This window comes from Dysidea avara, chromosome 3 (assembly GCF_963678975.1).
Source record: "Dysidea avara chromosome 3, odDysAvar1.4, whole genome shotgun sequence".
In the NCBI taxonomy this organism is placed as follows: Eukaryota; Metazoa; Porifera; class Demospongiae; order Dictyoceratida; family Dysideidae; genus Dysidea; species Dysidea avara.
Window position 1 is genome coordinate 17,268,703 of NC_089274.1, and position 21,752 is coordinate 17,290,454.

General features: G+C 37.9%; 2 protein-coding genes and 1 long non-coding RNA gene across 3 annotated transcripts; 1 reads left to right on the plus strand and 2 right to left on the minus strand.

Moving 5' to 3' along the window:
* The first annotated feature begins 2 nt into the window (after positions 1–2).
* On the plus strand, positions 3–6,590 carry LOC136249817 (PHD finger protein 7-like). Its single transcript, XM_066041942.1, has 7 exons — positions 3–143; positions 190–291; positions 341–465; positions 1,184–1,334; positions 5,750–5,856; positions 5,907–6,020; positions 6,075–6,590. Exons 1-7 carry the CDS (start codon positions 30–32, stop codon positions 6,358–6,360), a joined length of 999 nt encoding a protein of 332 aa, XP_065898014.1. The 5' UTR covers positions 3–29; the 3' UTR covers positions 6,361–6,590.
* On the minus strand, positions 6,493–11,184 carry LOC136249807 (uncharacterized). The gene is made up of 4 exons (XM_066041931.1): positions 10,331–11,184; positions 8,733–10,281; positions 8,321–8,685; positions 6,493–7,987 (listed from the first exon to the last, which is right to left on the minus strand). Exons 1-4 carry the CDS (start codon positions 11,160–11,162, stop codon positions 6,798–6,800), a joined length of 3,936 nt encoding a protein of 1,311 aa, XP_065898003.1. The 5' UTR covers positions 11,163–11,184; the 3' UTR covers positions 6,493–6,797.
* A 7,939-nt stretch (positions 11,185–19,123) lies between these two features.
* LOC136250628 (uncharacterized) lies at positions 19,124–20,383 on the minus strand. The gene is made up of 3 exons (XR_010698607.1): positions 20,123–20,383; positions 19,281–19,343; positions 19,124–19,220 (listed from the first exon to the last, which is right to left on the minus strand). It is a non-coding gene; the product is annotated as an uncharacterized lncRNA (long non-coding RNA).
* Positions 20,384–21,752: the final 1,369 nt, after the last annotated feature.

Below are 21,752 nucleotides of genomic sequence, written 5' to 3' on the forward strand. Positions count from 1 at the left end.
ATACTAACAAAATACGGTGATAAGTTATAATGGCGACAGCAAGAGCGGCAGGGAACGTATGCATGTTTTGTACGAAGCAGGAGCAGACTGTTTGTGGAGAATTGATCAATAAGAATTCGTGTTGTGCTCATATTAACTGTCTGGTATGATCGTTGCCCGTTTGTGGTTACTGTTTACTCGTTGCTATAGTACTTCGCCTCCGGTCTGGCTCAGGACGGCAGCGAAAGTGAAGGGATCGTGGGATTTTTTGAAAAGGATGTCGAAAAAGAAGTTCGTCGTTGCAGAAGATTGGTAAGAATCGATTTCCGTGTACCTTCGTATACCTAATTTGTTTTCTCAGAAATGTAATTTTTGTGGATTATTCGGGGCAAGTGTAGGGTGCGCGGTCACTAGTTGCCGCGTGTCTGCCCATTTCCCTTGTGCTGAGCAAAATGGATTTCTCTTTCAGTATACCGGAACCTTCAAGTAAGTCTGTGGATTTATACACACTGAAACCTGAGCCAGATTATTATTAAAGCCATCACTTAGTTCTCAAGGCCAGGCACACTTGATTACTTGTTTCTCATCCACAAAGTTGTGGAATCGCATTTGAGTGGAGTCATTATTGAAGGAAAGCTCAAAAAACTGATACCACTTTTTCTGTGGTGCACTTAGACAGACATTTGCTGTAAAATGATAGTCAGCCTTCTCAGCATCAATATATGTGTGTACATGAGTGATAACAGCAATAATGAAATTAGAAGTAGCAGAGTGAAATGAGAAACAATCAAGTTTGCCTGGCCTATGCAGGTGGCTGTGTGCATTTCACAGGTTACTTTGCATATTTCATAATGGCCAGTTTATAGAGGTGAATTATTGTACAGTAACCTGATTAGCTGTATTTATGCTATACCAAATTAAGCTTCTGTTTGTGTAAGCAATAGTATTATTATTTTTAAAATGGATACGATGTATAGGACAACAATTATAGAAACAATATTGTTAAGTGAAGGCCTTTGATGGTATCCAATAATATTGAGTAAACTTAGCAGGTTGATGTTCTTAGATCCCTGAACTCTGCATGGAGAGAGAAATACAACTTCTAAAAAATAATAATTGTAATATGGGTGACCATGTAACCATCACCCTTAGAAGGGAACAGAACCTGGCTTCATTGTTTAATTGTACTAAATGATTTCTCTAGGGCTTATTGTTTGAATCACAGTCCAAAGCAGCAGCGGATGAGACTGAAAGGAAATTGCATAATTTGTTTGACTAACAAAGACCGAGAGCGAGGCAGTAGATTATATACTCCGTGTTGTAGGAATGGCTGGTTCCACCGTGCTTGTATCCAGGTATGCTAGGCCTCTACTGTGCATATTTGGCATGTACGTATGAAATGATACTATTATTGAATGCTGCACTGTGTTGAGTGTGTTGATAGTTGGTTGACTTCTAACCACTATTTGCCTATCTTGTATATCTCTCTCGTATACGTTATTCACCTTAGACCACTGAACAATCTTTAGGTGCTTCTTTTCTATCGCAATTGTTTATATTCTCGCCTGAGACTCTCAAAGGCAATATTTGTGGGTGTGTTTAAAGACTGTAATGCAGGGATTTTTCTAGGGGGGGGCAAAGGGGGCATTTTGCCCCCCCCTGAAAATGATTTTTTTCCTGAACTCTGCCTCAACCAGCCCAATGATGAAACAATGATAAATTGATTTGAAATCATAAAATTTAGTCGATGGCTAGCTAGCTACAATAAAACAAATTTAGCCTAATTTAAGTTCTGCCCCCCCCCTCAATTTCTGAAAAACTCGGATTGCTTCTAGAAAAATCCCTCCTGTAATGTAATACCAATTGGTAACACAGATGCATATTATGGTGATGCACATGGCTGGCCACATTGTTTGTAAGTCAAATCACTCAATTATTTCTAAGGTGATAGTTCGATTACCATATGCAAGGAGGTTTTGACATAAGAAAAATTTGACGAATTCACACTTCAGCAGATTTGACGAATAAAATGTTGGCAAAAATCAAGAAATTGTAGGCAAAACCTGTACTTTTAAGTGTGCTTATAAACATTTGACGAATTTAAATTTGATGAATTTAACCGATTTGTCAAATTTTTTTGATGTCAAAATTTCCTTTCGTACGGTAAAGTATTGTGTTGGCAGTGTGTGTTGTATTAGAGTAATTGAACAGTTTTGGAGTACTTCAATGGGATGAACAAATACACTAATCTGAGCACTACCCCAACTCTAGGAAATCCAACATTCTTTCTAATCTCTGTCACAATGAATGCTATATTACAGGGATTTCACTCTTCTGTTTCCCAACTGGTACGGAAACATACTTTTTTTTAAACCTGTGTATATACCACTTTAGCGTGGGCGTTCAAAGGTGCCGCTCGAGGTTTAACTCGCATATTGCCCGGGAAATATCATGGGAAAGCGGTTTGCCAATGATTTTGATACCCAGCCAGTTCAAAGAAACAATGCACTTTGACTCGTTATATTGAGCTACATAGAACTTTGTATTGTGGGACTTGTTTTTGTAGTGGTTGCTAAGCTGAGTATATTTGCTAATTTAGACTAGTTGCTTGTTAGTAAAGGATAATGAAGGCACAAAATAATTGTTTGGACGATCGTGGATGCGTATTTTTACCCACCGCATATCAGCCTTTGAACAGACCATGGAACAGCAAAGCTACTACTGCTATGCTGAAATAGGTTAGTAACTTACAGTCCTAAGTACTTAACTTAATATAATAACTTGCTGTCCCAATAGCGAAGTTAGTTGGCTTAACTTAGTACAAGAATGGCAATATAAATTCCATCCCACAATCGCAAATTTTCTAACATTGCGTGTTGAAACATAGTAATGTATTAATGACGTTTTAATATATGGACAACGTTTTGATGGCTATTAGCCCACGCTATTAAAACCACGATTGATCTTCAGATTCTACTGTATAAAACAAACGGGATGAGTTCTCGTTAGTTCTTTCACCTATTAGGTGAGTGAGCCCCAAGTGATATATATCACTTATACCATATATCAAGACACATGGTAGTGTGTCGTGCGGCCCAAGAAGCCGGCGCATAACACCCGTGAGTGTATTGACAGGAAGAAAGAAAATGCAATTTTCGCACCTCTGTAGCTCTGTGCTGCCTTGATGAAACAAGACAAATTTTGATGTGGACACTCCCTCCACCTTCAGCACTCCACATTCCAAATTAGAGCGAAATCGCTTCAAGCGTTTCCGAGATATGCGACTTCAAAAATTGGCTTAGTTTCTTCGGGTTTTTTTCTTCCTCTTTTCGCACACTTACAAAAACTGCTATAAAATGCAAACGCTATATCCGATTGCCTTGAAATTTGGCACACAGAAGCAGGGTTTAAAGGCGCATCTCTGTACCAACTTTGGCTAGGATACGATAAACAGGAAAAGAGTTATGATCGATTATTCACGAAAAATAACACCAATATGTTGTCACGCCTACGGGGTAAACCGCGTATGGGAAGAAGCTGAAAATTGGTGGGTGAATAGGTTAACTATTGAACCTCAAACTTTTTGTGGTTTGAAAGAAATCGAGCTAAAAACCAGGAAGATACAACGAAAAAACCAACAGTGTGTAACAATTACGCAATCGAGATTAGCTAATAAAAAAAAAACGACTACTTGCCACGCCTACCAGATAAACCGCTAGGGGGAATGCTTTGAAAATCGCTGTATAGAAGGAGTAATCATCTTAGAAAGGCTCTTCAATGGTGTAGAAGAATCAGACTTAAAGCCACGGAGTTATAACATGAAATCCAACTTGGTGCAGCAAGTGCGAGATCAAGATACTCTAATAGAGCAGTCATCCTAATAGAACAGTCACCCTGAAGAGAATTCAAGAGATCAGCTAGAAACAAGTAACCTGTATAGAGATCAGCTAGAAACAAGTCACCCTGTAGAGAGTTCAGCTAGAAAAATTTACGTTATAGGGAGTTCATGCAACTACGGAAAGGGATAGTTCAGCTAGAAGAAATCACCTTGTAGAGTTCAGCTACATAGGAACTACCATGTAGAGAGTTCAACTACAAACAAATCGCCCTGTAGAGAGATCAGTAGAAGAAGTTACCTTGTAGAGAGGTCAGCTACAAACAAATCACCCTGTAGAAAGATCAGCTAGAAGGAGTCACCTTGTAGAGAGTTCAGTTACAAAGAAACCATCATGTAGAGAATTCAGCTACAAACTAGTGACCTTGTAGAGACATCAGCTAAAAGAAATTACCTTGTAGAGAGTTCGGCTACAAAGAAACCACCATATAGAGAGTTCAGCTGCAAACAAATCACCTGTAGAGAGGTCAGCTACAAACAAATCTCCCTGTAGAGAGATCAGCTAGAAGAAGTTTCCTTGTAGAGAGTTCAGCTACAAACAAATCACCCTGTAGAAAGATCAGCTAGAAGAAGTTACCTTGTGGAGAGTTCAGCTACAAAGAAACCATATTGTAGAGAGTTCAGCTGCAAACAAATCACCTATAGCGAGTTCAGCTACAAACAAATCTCCCTGTAGAGAGATCAGCTAGAAGAAGTTACCTTGTAGAGAGTTCAGCTACAAAGAAACCATCATGTAGAGAGTTCAGCTGCAAACAAATCACCTGTAAAGAGTTCAGCTACAAACAAATCTCCCTGTAGAGAGATCAGCTAGAAGAAGTTACCTTGTGGAGAGTTCAGCTTCAAAGAAACCATCATGTAGAGAGTTCAGCTGCAAACAAATCACCTGTATAGAGTTCAGTTACAAACAAATCTCCCTGTAGAGAGATCAGCTAGAAGAAGTTTCCTTGTAGAGAGTTCAGCTACAAACAAATCACCCTCTAGAAAGATCAGCTAGAAGAAGTCACCTTGTAGAGAGTTAAGTTACAAAGAAACCACCATATAGAGAGTTCAGCTGCAAACAAATCACCTGTAGAGAGTTAAGCTACAAACAAATCACCCTGTAGAGAGATCAGCTAGAAGAAGTTACCTTGTAGATTGTTCAGCTACTAACAATTCACCCTGTAGAGAGGGCAGCAAGAAGAAGTCACCTTGTAGAGTGTTCAGTTACAAAGAAACCACCATGGAAAGTTCTGTAATAAATATATGTATTATATATATATAATTTGTACATTTACTGATAAAATCAGAACTATTTAAAGTGCATCTGCTTCATCTTTTCTTCTTCCTGTGGTAAAGAAAAAAAAGACAGGTTAAAAAAGTGCCAAGGCCGGCCGTATACAAATACAAAAAGAAATGAAATATAATCCAAAACAGCCAAGCTGTAAAAAAACAGTGCGGCCCTCAAAAAGGCTATGGTGAAAAAGGATGTGAAATCCAAGGTGGCGGCCAAGAAATGGCTGTGATGGTAGGTTAATGGTGAAAATTTTAATAACGGCAATTTAGGTGAATTTTTGCCAAGACCAAGCAGCACAAAAATTCACCTGAATTGTCGTTATTAAAATTTTTACCATTAACCTACCATCACAGCCATTTCTTGGCCGCCACCTTGGATTTCACATCTTTTTTCACCATAGCCTTTTTGAGGGCCGCACTGTTTTTTTACAGCTTGGCTGTTTTGGATTAGATATATATATCAGCAAAATCCCTCACAGCCGTGGTATAACTATTATATAGCTGCTACTATACAGTTTCAATAAAGTACTGTATCTGTATGTATTTAGTAGTTTAAGCCATGTTTACCACTAGTGTAATCTCATTTCATGTGCTTTTCCCTAGCAATATGCACTGAGTGCTGGTATTTACCACTTCAAGTGTCCACTGTGTGCAAACACTGAACGATTTGTACGTGACCTTATGCACTATGGTATCCAAGTGCCATTCAGGTTAGCAGTAGACACGAGTTATAAAGGTATTAGATGTAATCATTTTTCAGGGATGCATCTTGGGAATTGGGAGGCCTGTATCAAGATTTACTGGAAGAACACAAGCATTGTGATGCTGCCAAGTGTTCTTGTCCGAGTGGTCGTGATTTTGTGTCTGTCGATGGGTGAGTAGAGCCTTCGCACTATTTTAGTAGTACTGATTACATGTTGGTGTGTAGGGGTTCATGGTCTATGATTCTGTGTTCCAGCTGTAGCATACAGGGCACTCATTTGATGTGCTGCATGCCTGAAGCTGAAGCAGCAATGGTTCCTGATAGCTGGGAGTGTGACATTTGTGTGCGTATTTCTCAGAGGCAGTTAGAGAAGCAGCTCGATGGCAAGGTCAAAAAAGGAAGAGTGATCTTACCACCAGACGTATATCAAAATGCAGTAGAGCAATGTAAAAGAGTGGATAATGTATCAATCTGTTTACGAGACTGTAAAGTGTCAGCTTTCTTGGTATAAATAACATATATGCTAGATAAGGAGGCAATCAGTGAATATTCATAATATATATATACACAGAAATATTTATATCATTTTTTTTTATTCCATTAAGCAATGCCACAACAACTTGGCAGTCTGCATACATCAATGTATACTTACACGAGAATGTTTTGTATTTATTATTGTAAAGCGTAACAACGTAACTGTATGGATCATGAAATATATATATTATATTGTATAATTTGAAACACATAATCAAGTCGGAGATCATAACATGATAATTATACTGGTAGTTCTCTGTATGGTACATAAAAATAAAGAGCCTTTAAATACAACAAGTAGGAGTGCCATTTATCTACATGTGTATTTTCATCACAAAATTAACAGCCATGTCTAGCCTGAATTCTATAAAGTATGTCTATATGAATTTAAAATATTATGCTGCTGAGGAAATATCAAAAGAACCACACTTGTTTGCGAAGCAGAGATACTGGGGCAGGACACTGCTTGTAGCCTTGAGTGGTGTAGGCTTCAGACACCCTTTCATTGACAACTGTTAACATGCTAAGGAGGTCTTCTTGTGGTGCAAAGTCCACAAGAACTTCACACAATTTGGAGATATACCAAGAACCATATTGAGGGCTCCTCCAGGATATGTTCCCTGGCGGTGTGGCATAGCCATACAAGAAATCAGCTTCACTTGGCAATGAATGACGAAATTTATCTTCAGTAGAATCCCTGTCATCACTTTGGAAAGCATACCCTACATCTTCCTCATCTCCACGACAAGCTTGGATGAAGAATAATTTTGGTTTGTTTGCAAGAGATGGGCAGAAACTGCCTGTAAACAAACTAGCAATATCCCTCATCTTCACTGGTTGGCTGTCTGTACCATATACACCATCGATGTAGCCATGGCTGAGGATACAACACACAAAACTATCAAATTGTTCATGACTTGCTAAGGAAATTTGCATTAGTTTACGAAGGAGTTCTGAAGCAGTGAGATTTCTCAATATTTTCACATCGTAACGGAGGTACATCCAAGTGGCACAAAGGTTCTGTTCGTCAACATCTGAGCCACTGCGATTAGATAATGTTAGATTGGTAGAATCATCTGGGGAAAAATCAGAATTGTTAATGATGATAGCTATACCATGAGGGTATCTGTCCATTGGGTACCTCTGTGCTGTCAAACTAGATTGGTTCTGTAGCTTAGTGGTTCCCCTTACTGAAGTATCAATATTATGTTGTTGAGTCATTGTGTTGTATTTTAGTTTGTGATGTTTCTGTAAGTTTGTTTTGGTGCCTGGCTGTTGATACTGTTGTATAGCCTGCTGTTTCTCCCGTGGTTGTTGCGATGATGTTTCTTGTTTCAATTCTTTTCTGGTTGAAAACAAATCCTCACTGTGTTGTGATCTTTTCTGATAAGTCAAATCATCTAGTGATGCTCTCAATGGCTCAACACTTCCACATTGCTCATCCAGTCTTGTGGTCCCCTCTTCTGTAGTACTCCGTCTCATGAAGTATTGATCTTCTGGATAACTCCTATGGCTTGAATAAACTGCAGTCACTCTGTGAGGATGCTGTGTTGACTCATAGTCCAGTTGTTGTAGTTGATGTGGATCACCGAGAGATGGTGTTGCTGCAAAAGACGATAAGGATCATTAAAACATGAGTATAAATCCTGATACATGCAGACACACATGGGTAGCACTCCCCCAGTAATAATTACATGATGTCCAACTAGCCACAGGCTGGCATGTGCCCCCCCTCCTCCCAATCTTATAAAATCAATAACAGAACAAAATACTCTAATAGAGCATTCAGCTAACAGTCAGGTGTATGTAAGATTGTACTGAATAATGAACCGACTGTTCACATTAACTTTCCTGATATGAAACATTAACAATAAGTGGCCTTAATGGGTAATTCAGTATCATCTCTTCCAAAAATTACATACAATCTGATGAGTTACCTGTTAAACTGGCAGGATCTAGGAGGTCATCATAGTAATTACGAGGCAACCGAGTATCATTAGAAGTAGCACAGAAGATGGAGTTACCACTGGATATGTCACTAAGGGTAACATGGAGTATTGGGCAGTGTGGACAGGGGACAAATCTTATTGGACGTTTCTTTACTACTAGCAGGAACTCCTTCAAGATATCATTCAGCAATCTAGTTATATCATTGATCAGTTCCCTTCTCTCTTGAGCACTAGATAAATCATCTTTATCTGGCATAGTGATAGTTAACTGGATACTTCCCTTCTCCTCACAATGACTGATGTAGTATATCTGATGAGCTCCCAAGTGCAGTCCCACCTTGCCATACCTCATCCTGTAACAGATAAGTTTTGACATTTAAGTTTGCAACACAGAACGTACCATAACAATTTACATCTTTTCATCATGCTATGACAAATACACTTAGCTATCAGCTTGTTCAGAAGACCAATGGGGACAAAACCATCGTCGAATTTGAAGTAGATAATTCTCTGCTGTAGAGTATTGGGAGGATTTTTCCCATCATCACGTGGAACATGAAAAGGAACAATGATTGCATCTTCATGGTTTGGCAATAAAGAGTAGCCCTCCTCACTAAACCAAGTAGTTTCACAACCCAGCAGGTGAAGAATGCCCTTGACCTGTTTCTCCGTCACACGTACTTCACTAGAATAATCCAAGTGGAATGCTTCTAACCTCTTAAGAAGACTCTCGTGGAGAACACTATATTTATCAAAGCAACTAGCCTTACTGCAGTCAACTACAACATAGTAGTACGCAGCAACAGTGTAGCTTAAGAGTTTGGAAAGCCACCAAGGGGACAATATCACAAGATCTTTCAGAGACTTAATCTGGCTGAAGTATGAAATGGTACACCTTTCATGTAGGTATCTCAACAGGTCTTCAAACTCTGAGCTGTTCTCAGCCATTGGAATGGTGCATTTTGTAACCAAGTCAAGCATATTGGATTTTGAAATAGCATGCTCTTTGCATTGCAAAAGTTCCGCCTCAATGTTAAGGATATAGATTGGTTGGCCTTTCTTCACTAGAGTAGAAGCTTCAATGGCAGTATTTTTCAAACGTTCTATCTCTTCATCATGACATTTGTTGCTGATAAAAAAGCAAAATTGTTGTAGAGCATTCTTAAGACCTTTGCTATAGCCAGCTAAATGCCGAGCATAATGCTTTTCAAATAGCTCTTTCTCAAGCTGAGGTAAGATCTTATCTCTGGCAATCTCTCTAGCCACCTTAAGGTCAGGATGCAGTTTGTCAATATGAGTACCAGCTAGTATTGCAGTTGGTCGTAAGTGATCATCCTCTCCTTCCACTGAACAAACAGAATCAACAACCTTTAGCCAGTAGTGGATACCAGAAATAGAATTGTGACACTCTGGTGGCTGGTAAGAGCCTTCATCTGGAACAATCTCTTCTGTTAGCTCCTTGGAAGCATCAAATGTGATCACAGGTACAGTATGCTCTGAAATGAAGGCAGAGGAAACATTGTGAAGGATTGCATCACCTGTGAAGTCCAAAATAGTAGCACAGAGATTGTCTATTGCTTGTGAGTGAAGCTCAGAGGGACTGTCAATGGCACAAGAAGGAGCTGTTGATTTAGAGACAAAACCGAGGTTCAAGGAAGACATACATTTGGTTTTGATGTGTTGTGTAACCTGGTCAATAAACAGATCATGGAGATCGCTGGCCTTGTCAATTCTTTTCCAATCTTTGCAGAAAACTTTTTGTGCAGCCACATCAACTTCCTTACTGGTTCCCTCCAAAAATTCCTCATTGATTAATGATGCAACAAGACTGGTCTTCCCGCAATTCTTTGCTCCTACTACTAGCAACTGTAGATCTCTGGTCTGAACTTGTTGTTCCTTTAGAACATGCAAATAGTCCATCTTGATATCACTGTCCTTGTAGTGGCATTCTGTAATGGAACAATGACCTCATAATAAATGAGACAATATACAACTGACCTGTTATCATACTGGTGATCTCCTCACAGATCTGTGATATTGTGGGACGTCTTTCTGGATCATCACTTAAACACTTCCTTGTTAGTTGCTTTAATGGCTCTGTACTGAACTGATCAATGTAGTGTTGACGTCTCTCAACTTCACTTTCTTTCTTGTAAGTTTGGGAGGCTGGTTTGGGCCATTGCTGACTACCAACATGACAGATAACACAACCAAATGAGAACACGTCATACGGCAGTCCATAGTGACCCTTGAGTGCCTCTGGTGGCATAAAGCCAACAGTTCCTGGAGCTGCTTGAACACTCTTTACAAATGGTGCCTCCTTTGCAGCTACAAAATCACTGATCTTGGCAACTTTACTCTTTGTCAACAGAATGTTATCACAAGTCAGGTCACGATGTATCACAGGAGGGTTTAGAGTGTGGAGGTACCTCAATCCTTTACTAACATCTCGTAATACAGATAGCTTAAAATACATGTGAAGGTTCTGGGAGCTCTCCAGTAAAGAGGTAAGGCTACAATCCATCAGTTCCATCACTAGAACTGGTAGTACAGCTTGTTCACTAGCATAATACACTCCTAACATCTTCACTATGTTTGGATGATCGAGTTTGCTGTGCTGAACACACTCGTGTAGGAAATCACGTTTGACCTGTTTAACGTTGCCCTCAACATACACCGAATTTAGTTCTTTACCAGCACACACAGTACCATTGTATTCAACCTTGAATATCCTACCATAGGCCCCACAGGCTATTTCACAACTGCTCAGTTTTACGCCAGTAAGTTTCACGTCCTTTAACTCGCCAGCCATCGATTTTGAGTCGTCCATTTTCTAATTCAGTAACTATTGCGGGGCTTCGCGGGCGCACTACGGATGTTCAATCACAGATCGACAGCATTACTGATGTTTTAACTTTAAAGGGGTCTGAGAGCTCAAACATTATAGGAAAACACACCCCAATACCCCTCCTTCTGTCTCAGCGGCAGCTTTGGATGTAGTATGGTATTTCGTCTAAGAAGATTAAGTTCTGTACCACATATTGAAAATTTACCTATCCCACTAATGGAACCTATCAGTATTAATCCAGAAGGTGTTAAAAACTTATTAGAAAACCTGGAGGTAAACAAAGCTCCAGGTCCAGACCAAATTCCACCCCGATTTTTAAAAACCTTTGCAAACTACATTACGGCCTTTCTTGTGCTGATCTTTAGGGCCTCTTTGCATCAAGGTCACCTTCCATCTGAATGGAAACATGCTACTGTTGTGCCTGTTTTTAAAAAGGGAGATCGTAAATTACCATTAGTGCAGTACATAAGCCCTTAAAATTGACATAATCGTTCACTTTTTGATAAAAGCACCAATTTTTTTACAGGGTATATGGAGCGTGCACTAAGTGTTTTAAGAAGGGGAGGCACGTAAAAAGTCCTCAGGAACACCCCTATTTGCACCCTGGCAAGAAAACCATTTGTTACTATTAAAAATCAATCATGTTTCTATCAAGTTAACTGCTGGGCCTAGTATCATAGTAGTACAAAGCATACAGCTGGAACATATTAGCCTATTAGTAATCTATAAAAAAACAAATAGTTTTCCCACCTAGGCAGTAAACAAAATCACTAAAATTTCCATTTGCGGGGATTCTGTTAAAGTTTTGGACCTTCAATGCTGACGATTGTGTAGTACTATGTACAAGGATCATCCTGATGTGTATCATTTCTTTATTAAAGGGGTATAACAAAAGCTATTTAATGCTAAAGTCACAGGTGGATAGCTCAACAAAAAACCATGAACTACAGCAGTTCAATTATCAAGCACAGAGCTTGAACAAAAGGTCTCTTGTCCTTATACTGGGCACCATATGAAAGGTAATTAAATTTATAATTTAATGAAGGCAGTTGCAAGTTGTTTCAACATCTTGCTCTCAAGTTACAGCGCTTTCAATTCAGTGTAATATAGTATAAGCAAGAAAGCACACAGATGAGTATTAAGGTATTTCTTAGTGCTGTGATAATGCTCAAAATAAGCATAAAGGAGCTAGGTTCCAATGAAGTGAGATTTTGAGCACTAAGAAGTACCTTATGACACATCCATGTACTTTTCTTGCTTATACTATATTACACTGAATTGAAAGCGCTGTAACTTCAGAACAAGATGTTGAAACAACTTGCAACTGCCTTCATTAAACTATAAATTTAATTACCTTTCATATGGTGCCCAGTATAAGGACAAGGGACCTTTTTGTTCAAGCTTTGTACTTGATAATTGAACTGCTGTAGTTCATGGTTTTTTGTTGAGATATCCACCTGTGACTTTAGCATTAAATAACTTTTGTTATACCCCTTTAATAAAGAAACGATACACATCAGGATGATCCTTGTACATAGTACTACACAATCGTCAGCATTGAAGGTCCAAAACTTTAACAGAATCCCTGCAAATGGAAATTTTAGTGATTTTGTTTACTGCCTAGGTGAGAAAACTATTGTTTTTTTATAGATTACTAATAGGCTATTATGTTCCAGCTGTATGCTTTGTACTACTATGATACTAGGCCCAGCAGTTAACTTGATAGAAACATGATTGATTTTTAATAGTAACAAATAGTTTTCTTGTCAGGGTGCAAAAAGGGGTGTTCCTGAGGACTTTTTATGTGCCTCCCCTTCTTAAAACACTTAGTGCACGCTCCATATACTCTGTAAAAAAATTGGTGCTTTTATCAAAAAGTGAACGAATATTTGGCTTAGGCGCTGGACTAATCTAACTACCGCCCAATATCCTTAACATCAATCTGTTGTAAAGTTCTAGAGCACATCATCTATTCTTCCATCAGCTCTCATTTGGAAAATCATCAACTTATTCGAGAAGAACAGCATGGTTTTCAGAAAAATAAGTCCTGTGAAACACAACTGATCTACACAATTCATGAATTTGCAACAATACTTAATAATGGTGGAGAAGTGGATGCTTTATTTCTTGACTTTAGCAAAGCTTTCGATAAAGTTCCACATGTAAGACTTCTTCAAAAACTTGAGCATTACAGAATTTGTCCACAACTTATCAATTGGATAAAAGATTTTCTTGGAAAAAGACAACAGCAAGTAGTTCTGAATGGTGTAACTAGTGAGCAGTGTGAGGTTATCTCTGGCGTACCGCAAGGTACAGTACTTGGCCCTTTACTATTTACTTGTTTTATTAACGACCTACCAGCTCTAGTGAACTCTCAGATATGACTCTACGCTGATGATATACTTATTTTTAGACCGATTTATTCAAATGAAGACACTTTAGTATTGCAGAGAGACCTTGATGCCATACTGAGGTGGAGTGAAGACTGGCAAATGTTTTTCAACCTTAGCAAATGTGTACACCTCAAGATCACTAACAGGATATTAACAACTAACTCAACATATTTTCTGAAACAACATCAAATTTGCAGATCTACCAGTGCCACTTACCTGGGGGTAACAATAGATAAACACCTGAAATGGACAAACCATATCCAACATGTTACCTGTAAAGCAAACTCAGCCAATGCCTTTTTGCGACGTAATATTAGCTCTTGCACTCAACAAACTAAGAAGCTTTGTTATCTAGCAATGGTACGTCCTATCTTAGAGTATGCATCAACTGTCTGGTCTCCATACACTAACAGTAGCATCTACAAGTTAGAAATGGTCCAACGAAGAGCTGCAAGGTTTATTACAAACAATTATTCACCCTGGGCTAGTGTAACTGAGATACTAGATCACCTGAATCTACCAACTCTTGAACAGCGACGGAACAATTTGAAGCTTGTTATGATGTATAAAATGGTGCATAGACTAGTTCACATTGATAATGGAACCTATTTAATCCCAACAGCAAGCCAAACACGAGGTCACGATCAACGATTTTTGCAGCCACACTCCAGAATTGATTCTTACCTCTACTCTTATTACCCCTCTACAATTAAATTATGGAATAACCTATCTAGCAGTACTGTGGAATCACCTACCTTAAACACATTTAAACAATGTATTAATTATAGCTAAGTACAATCACTACAATTTATTCTTAATTTAATCTGTTGTATACTATATACAGGGCCACTCAGAGAAATTAAGGGGCCCAGGGCAAAGAGTTAAAGTGGGGCCCTTGACCCAAGTTGTAAGGTGAAGACCAAAAAAAAAAAAAAAAGGTCACAACCTGCTGGCAATGACAATAACTACCCATCACCAACCATATCTCCTTATCTATAAGCTTGCTACACTGCTCCTCTGAAGAATACTGTGACTGCTCTATTAGAGTATTTAGATCTGACTGCTCTATTAGAGTATATCGATCTTTTAAACAAGTATTCAGGGGGCCCTTCATGGGGCCTCCTGGGGCCCCTTTCAGGCTGGGGCCCGGGGCAAAATGCCCCAGTTGCCCCCCCCCCCCCCCCCCCCCTGTGGGCGGCCCTGACTATATACTCCATATGGAGGTTTCTGTACAGTAAACAAATAATAATAATAATACCGGTAGTAAACATGTGCAGAGCATGCGCAAACATACGAGGACTTGTTTTTTAACTGAAGGTTGAAACAATAGATAGAAGGCAAAATAGAAGGATACTTTAGAACAATACTACAAAGATGCCTTAGTGAGTCCTACCATATGAGAATAGCTGTGATGCCGATGATGCAATTGTTCCTTTATAGTGATGAAATGTTTTGGAGCCTGAATCTCTCTTTTTTTTAAATTTATTTATTAAGGCTTTACAGCACAAGTGCTGAAGATCTGTAGGACACCTGGTCCTACAGCCTGTTTAAAGTTGTTACAGAAAGTGTGTTTGAAAAGGTGGAGAAAGGAGAAAAAATCCATGACTGGACCTTTTTGTTTCAGTTAAGGCTTTCACACAATTAATTTCCTACCGTACCACTCCCAGTAGAGGTATTCCTCCTAAACTTGCAAGGAAGAACCAATGCCAGCATGATCCTGAGATATTGGGCACTTCAGGGTACTGATATTGCATCAGTGATGATAATCCTCTCCTAGCTCCCTTATAATTCCCTGTATGTAATAGCTAGCAGTAGTTATGTAGTTGCAATTGTAATTTATGGTGTAAGTTATGTTTAATAGCTAATACTTTTATATATTGTTTGTTAGCCTTAATTACCTTGATTGCATCAGTGTTCATGCATTTGGCGTATGTCAGTGTTCAGAAAATATAGAGATGAAGGCTATATAGGTTTGCATGTCAACCATAGATTTTATATAGCTAGTATAAATATCTATAGTATACACTATACTCAGGGGCAGCAGAGGAGGAAGGCCGTATAGTCCCTGTCAAAGAGATTAATATAATGGAGGGGCTAACAAAATTAGCTATTTCTGTCTGTCACCGACAACATAAGCACTATATATATGATGGTGTATTATAGTATTGTGAAGTTGCACCAATGCTAGAAACTACATGTTTAGCATTATTTATTGATTAAATTTAAGCATCAAGCATAATGTTATAGCATACAAGACTTACCTGAGAAAAACTATGCATATCACGAAATATAACTCTAATATACAAACAATCAGCTAGTATATCAAGGTGCATGACATTATAGTATAATTAAATTCTTTATAAACACTTTGACAGCTATAAAAACATTTTTTAGCATCTGCATGGAGAAGACTGGAACCTTATGAACGTACACAAAAATGATCAGCTTGTGGCACTACTGATAGCAGTGGCGGATCTAGGAATTTATAAAGGGGGTTTCCAGTTTAGAAGGTGGAGATATATATTGACATGAGATACGCAAACGTTTGCACTACATCGTCTGGTTTGGTAAGGTGAGACCAAAAAAAAAAAAAAAAAAAAAAAAAAAAGGTCACAGCCTAGTAATAGTACATAAAATATATTAAAAACTTCCTACACACTACTTTAGTAGCTACTGTGACTGCTCTAATTACAGTATCTCGATCGAGACGCACGCCGCGATAATTAAAACATTTAATTGTTACGCAATCATTTTTCAAAGGGGGTTTCCGTGGAAACCAATGAAACCCCCCTGGATCCGCCACTGGATAGCTAAGGCTAAGCAATTCTTTTTGCAATTACCATACCTCCTTCAGTGTGACAACCAGCAACTACACAACGTCTTGGCATAGCGTCTTCGCTTCTAATATCGTCAGGCGTTAAAGTGAACTTGAATTTAACCTAGATTTTGATAGTTATAGGTATGCCGTTTTATGCAATACGCGTACCGGAACTCTTCTTGTGACGATTTATGATGTCACAAAATTACCAAACTTTATGGGTTAATATCTCGCAATATCAGCATAATTGAATTATTACAATGATGTTTTTGTGCATTGCTTGATACAAACAATACATTCATACAATAAAATCATACATGAATTTTCCATTTCAGTTGACCTTTAAAAATGAGGTTTTCAGGAGGGACAAGCAATTATATTCAATAATTTATAGCAGCTGCATGCGTGAAACATGCACTTCTCAGAGGTAAAATATCAGGAGAGAAAGCATAGACATATTTTTACTAGGAAAATTTGAGATACTCTAATAGAGCAGTCAAGTATATGCTCCAACTAAAAGAGTATTTATTATACAGTGAAACCTCACTTAATGCCAGTTAGTGGCCACCTCATGCATTATAGTGGCCAGGTCCAGTAAGTCCAAACATATTTTCCATTATATTACATCTATTTAATTTTTATTAATAGGGCCACCTCATTATTAAGGCCAGTGGCCACATACTACAGGACCAAACTGGTAAAACTAATACAATTTTCCCTCAGTAAAGAGGCCAAAATGAGGAGGCAGTCAAGGTATCACTGCAAAAGTTGCTGCTCTTAAAGGTATATTTTCACTATTATATATACCGAAAGCTGTACCCATTGTTCTGGCAGTATACTTTTCTAACCATTATGTCTCAAGTAATGCTGGAATAATTAGTACAATGGATAAACTCTACATAGTGTATAGGAAAATAGAAAACTCCCATAGGTGGCCCTATCAATTGTAAATATTGCTGTTATACAGCTAGGCAGTGGCTGGTTTGCTCGTAATATGTTTGTTGAAAACCTCACGATAATAAGACCATTTGTTTTATGGCCGCGTTAATGAGGTTTTCGGTAATAGGGCCACCTCAGCAATAGGGCCACTTATCATGAGTCCCATAGGTGGCCCTATTAACGAGGTAGTTACTTAGTCTCATGTGGTCTACATTATGCTTTTGTTGTTAACAAAATGTACTCATTATTCTCAAAAATTAACAAAAATTTGCTTAACTTTGCTATTATAATGTACAACAAAATCTTGAGGTAGCAAATTAAACACTGCAAGGAACCTATTTTTTAGCTTACAAGATGCTTAGTGGCTATTGCAGAAGAGTAAAGATTTAATTGTTTTAGCCTATCTTTATTCCCAAATTATTCAGGCATAATTGCCTCATGCAGTGAGACCTACAGTTTTTTTTGAAAATTTGAAAGAAAGAGCCACACAAACTATATCACTGCATGACAGAACATTATTTTTTACATTATTTTCAGTATTAGTACAGAGAGTACACTGGGGGGGTACATTCACCTGTATGCATATTGCATGGTCTTAGTAGCACCACATAAAGTATTACAAAACTTACAACAATTTATATGTAGTACAATTTAAATGTTTAAGGTGGTGAAAGCTGAGGTACAGTTGGACTCTGAGCAACTGCTTCAGAAGCTGGCTACACAGTCAAGTACTGGCTATATAATCAGCATTCTTTCAATGCCTACGTTCTGACAATTCAGAGTACAGTAATAACTAGCAAGTAGATGTATTGAAGAAAACCATAAAAATTTGAACACTGATCATATACAATATAGCTATCACATCAACTTTTTATAGTACGTTTTTGAGTAGGAGGGAAGGGGTAATTGTTATTGTTATATTACTTGTATAAAAATGTTGAAAATTATAGATGATCCCTAATCAAACATGAAGTTCACATGCTCAGTTGGAAAAGATTCTTCACAGATATGTGGATACACACACAATGAGATAGAAGTTTCCTGGCATGCATGCATGGGGTACTGCATACGCATGCACCATATAAGATATTGTATGCATGTTTGTGTGTAGGATGCATCCAATTACACTAATATATAATATCTTGTATAGCTAACTATATATGATATTAATAATATTGTTTATTCTGAATCTATATATATACTGCCATTTTAGTGTATACAAGGGCTCATGCGTATATACTGCATACAGTACAGGCTGAAATTGATCATGGATTATATAGTGTTAACAATGGAACATACAAATACTAGCTACGTACTTGTGGCCACACCTTGTGACATGTTTTATAGCATAAACAGTTGATGACTTCTAATAGCAATGATACACACACAACATGTAGTGAAGTATCATTGACAACTCAAGCACAGCAAATCCTATACAGCACTTATGCTATGTATTATATTATTTCAATGGCAAATTTTTGTCGTGTGAGCTGTTAAATCATGGGATCTTGCTGAATGCTGATTTTACTAACCAAATACCAAAACTTTAATGATAATATGTTTTTAATCCTATACTGCTTGCAGTGCATGCATGACACTGTAGTCACCTGTATGCACAAAAATATATAATTGCAAGCATAACGAATGCATACAAATTTATATATATGAGGAGAGCAAAATTATGCATGTCATTTGTGACATATCTGCATGCAGCTATGTTAGTTCAGTTGACCTGACTGTGTTCATGCATCTGAACATCAATAAATGAGCATCAATTTGAACTACAAAAAAAAGGTTATATTGCATGTACACAAATCTGATACCTAACAATTGTTAACAATCACACAATATGTAGTCGTAATAGTGTAGATAATTTGTAAACATCATTTACTGTAGGATGAGATAACAATGATAAATAATCTAGTGGTACACATACCGGTGATTACATACCTCATTTTTCTTAACTATATAGCTACTCTTCTATACGACTGGTGACGGTCAATACTGGAAATGCTATAGCAAGCCAAGCAAGTATGAAGAATATTGTTTTACAATCCAAGTTCAGCATGTATTCCAACAAGTATATTGCTGCTTTATAAATGACTTAGATGCATACACATAAATTATAGGTTCTGAACGGCTTTAAAATAAGCAATTGTATTAATATAATGCAAAAGTCAAAATCAATATTTTTGTCCAGGTAGATATCTATGAGGACACAATTCATGCATCATTATATTAGCAAAACCCCATGCACACATTGCATCAAAGAAAACTAGACATGATGAAAAGCATCCTTAATTCTATAATTATTACTGGCAAGCTTAGTTTTCAGCTGTATTTACATATATATGTAGAACAACACATCAAGCATACCTACAATCAATTTGTTCACCACCTCTAGGAGGCATGGTGTAAAAATTACTGTATGATTCATGAAACCATTGACATGCTACCCATTGACATGCTACCCATTGACATGCTACCCATAAATCAACACCACACAACATATGTTGGGCCACTGATACATCAAATTGTGTCCAGCTGGTAGTTTACTTGTCTGTTGTTAGTTCAGCCAGTCATAAAAGTTTTGTAGAAACTCACTGAGGTTGCTTTAAATGTGCATTTGTTGGCTTGACTGTATCCAACCAATGTTGCCAAGTCGCTGTGAATATAATGTGAGGCTATAGTTTTTTTTTTGTTTTTTTTGGTTAACATTTTGGCAAGAAAACTTAAACCTTCATGGTTGATCTGTACTAAATGATAAGCATTTAAATTTATCGCAAACTCACCAAGTTCATTAGTTCTTCCATCATCATCATCACAGTTCTCCAGTGCTGAAAGAAATCTGTTGTACTTGGAGCCAACACCAATCTTCAAGCTACGGATTATCACGTCATCCAGGAAATATATCATCCTATCCTTCTCCAATGGTTTGCTCTCCATTATCTTCTTATCATCCATGGTGATCACCCGCTTAGCAAGTAGACCTGGCAAATGCTTATTAATTGGAAAATTTGTCAACTGTACAAACTGGTCTATGAGTTTATGAAGTGTATGGGGTAGTCACTGTAGTGGCCTAACAAGACATTACAAACCATTCATTACCGATGTAAATTTCTAGCATCACATATAGCAGCTTTACTAAGTAGTCCTCTAACAGTAGTGTTACTAGGCAACTTTATATATATACACAGCTATACATGCATGGCATGCCTGGCTGTATCCATGTAAAACAGTCAAACTGTAAAAACGGGTGTAGCCTTCAAAAGCTTTGGTGAAAAAAGTTGCTAATGTAATCAAAGGTGATGATATTAATGCCAATCATGGTGCCTGTAATTTTTTCACCCAGGCATTTAAAAGTCTACCCCTTTAAAGCTTGTATGTTTTGCATGGATTTCACTTCTTTTTGTATTTTATATATCTCAAAGCTGGCCATGAGCTGGTTTAAGGAATTGTTTCTACCCACACTTGCTATCTAAACAATGATGATTATGGAAGACAGAAGTTATAATTGTATTAATCTATTTGACTACTTTTGTTTTTGCTCAGTTGCTCTGAATACACATTTGGGTTTCTAAACAGTATAACAATGTTTTGAACACAAATCTACTTGATCCCTACTAACAGTACTCAGAGCCAGAGACGGTCTGCCAATGCTGGACCCAGGGCCGCCCAGAGAAATTAAGGGGCCCAGGGCAAAGAGTTAAAGTGCATGGGGTCCTTGGCCCAAATTGTAAGGTGAAGACCAAAAAAAAAAAAAAAAAAAGGTCACAACCTGCTGGCAATGACAATAACTACCCATCACCAACCATATCTCCTTATCTATAAGCTTGCTACACTGCTCCTCTGAAGAATACTGTGACTGCTCTATTAGAGTATTTAGATCTGACTGCTCTATTAGAGTATATCGATCTTTTAAACAGGTATTCAGGGGGCCCTTCATGGGGCCCCTTTCAGGCTGGGGCCCGGGGCAAAATGCCCCAGTTGCCCCCCCTGTGGGCGGTCCTGGCTGGACCTCTACTTGAATTTTGAAACAAAATCAAGATACTCTAATAGAGCAGTCATCGTGGTACATTCAAGAGTTGATTCTAATATATTATGAACTATTGGTAGAATATAGCCACTAATCTAATTAATTGTCTGGTACATGTACTTTTCAAAAGTTCCAGTGAGCCATCTGCATTTAATTGCAGTGATTATGCATGCCTTGCACTAGCAATTTCAATCAAAATCACGTACTTTCAAATCTAAATTTTTGTATCACAGATGCTAATACTGTAGCTGCTAGATATAAATTAAATTAATTGGTAGCTACTGTAGTACAAAATTACCAGGATATACGCACCCATGATGTTAACAAATAGTATAAAAAGACCTTGCATGTAAAAATAGCCTCCAGATACCATTTCAGAGCATCTA

Bases quoted from the DNA above. Each gene is read 5' to 3' on its own strand.
- LOC136249817 (XM_066041942.1), top strand. From the start codon at position 30: ATGGCGACAGCAAGAGCGGCAGGGAACGTATGCATGTTTTGTACGAAG. The intron at 1,335-5,749 runs GTATGCTAGGCC...GCTTTTCCCTAG, and splicing joins TCCACCGTGCTTGTATCCAG to CAATATGCACTGAGTGCTGG. The intron at 6,021-6,074 runs GTGAGTAGAGCC...GTTGGTGTGTAG, and splicing joins GATTTTGTGTCTGTCGATGG to GGGTTCATGGTCTATGATTC.
- LOC136249807 (XM_066041931.1), bottom strand. From the start codon at position 11,162: ATGGACGACTCAAAATCGATGGCTGGCGAGTTAAAGGACGTGAAACTT. The intron at 10,282-10,330 runs GTCAGTTGTATA...GTTCCATTACAG, and splicing joins GATCACCAGTATGATAACAG to AATGCCACTACAAGGACAGT. The intron at 7,988-8,320 runs GTAACTCATCAG...CGTCTTTTGCAG, and splicing joins AGATCCTGCCAGTTTAACAG to CAACACCATCTCTCGGTGAT.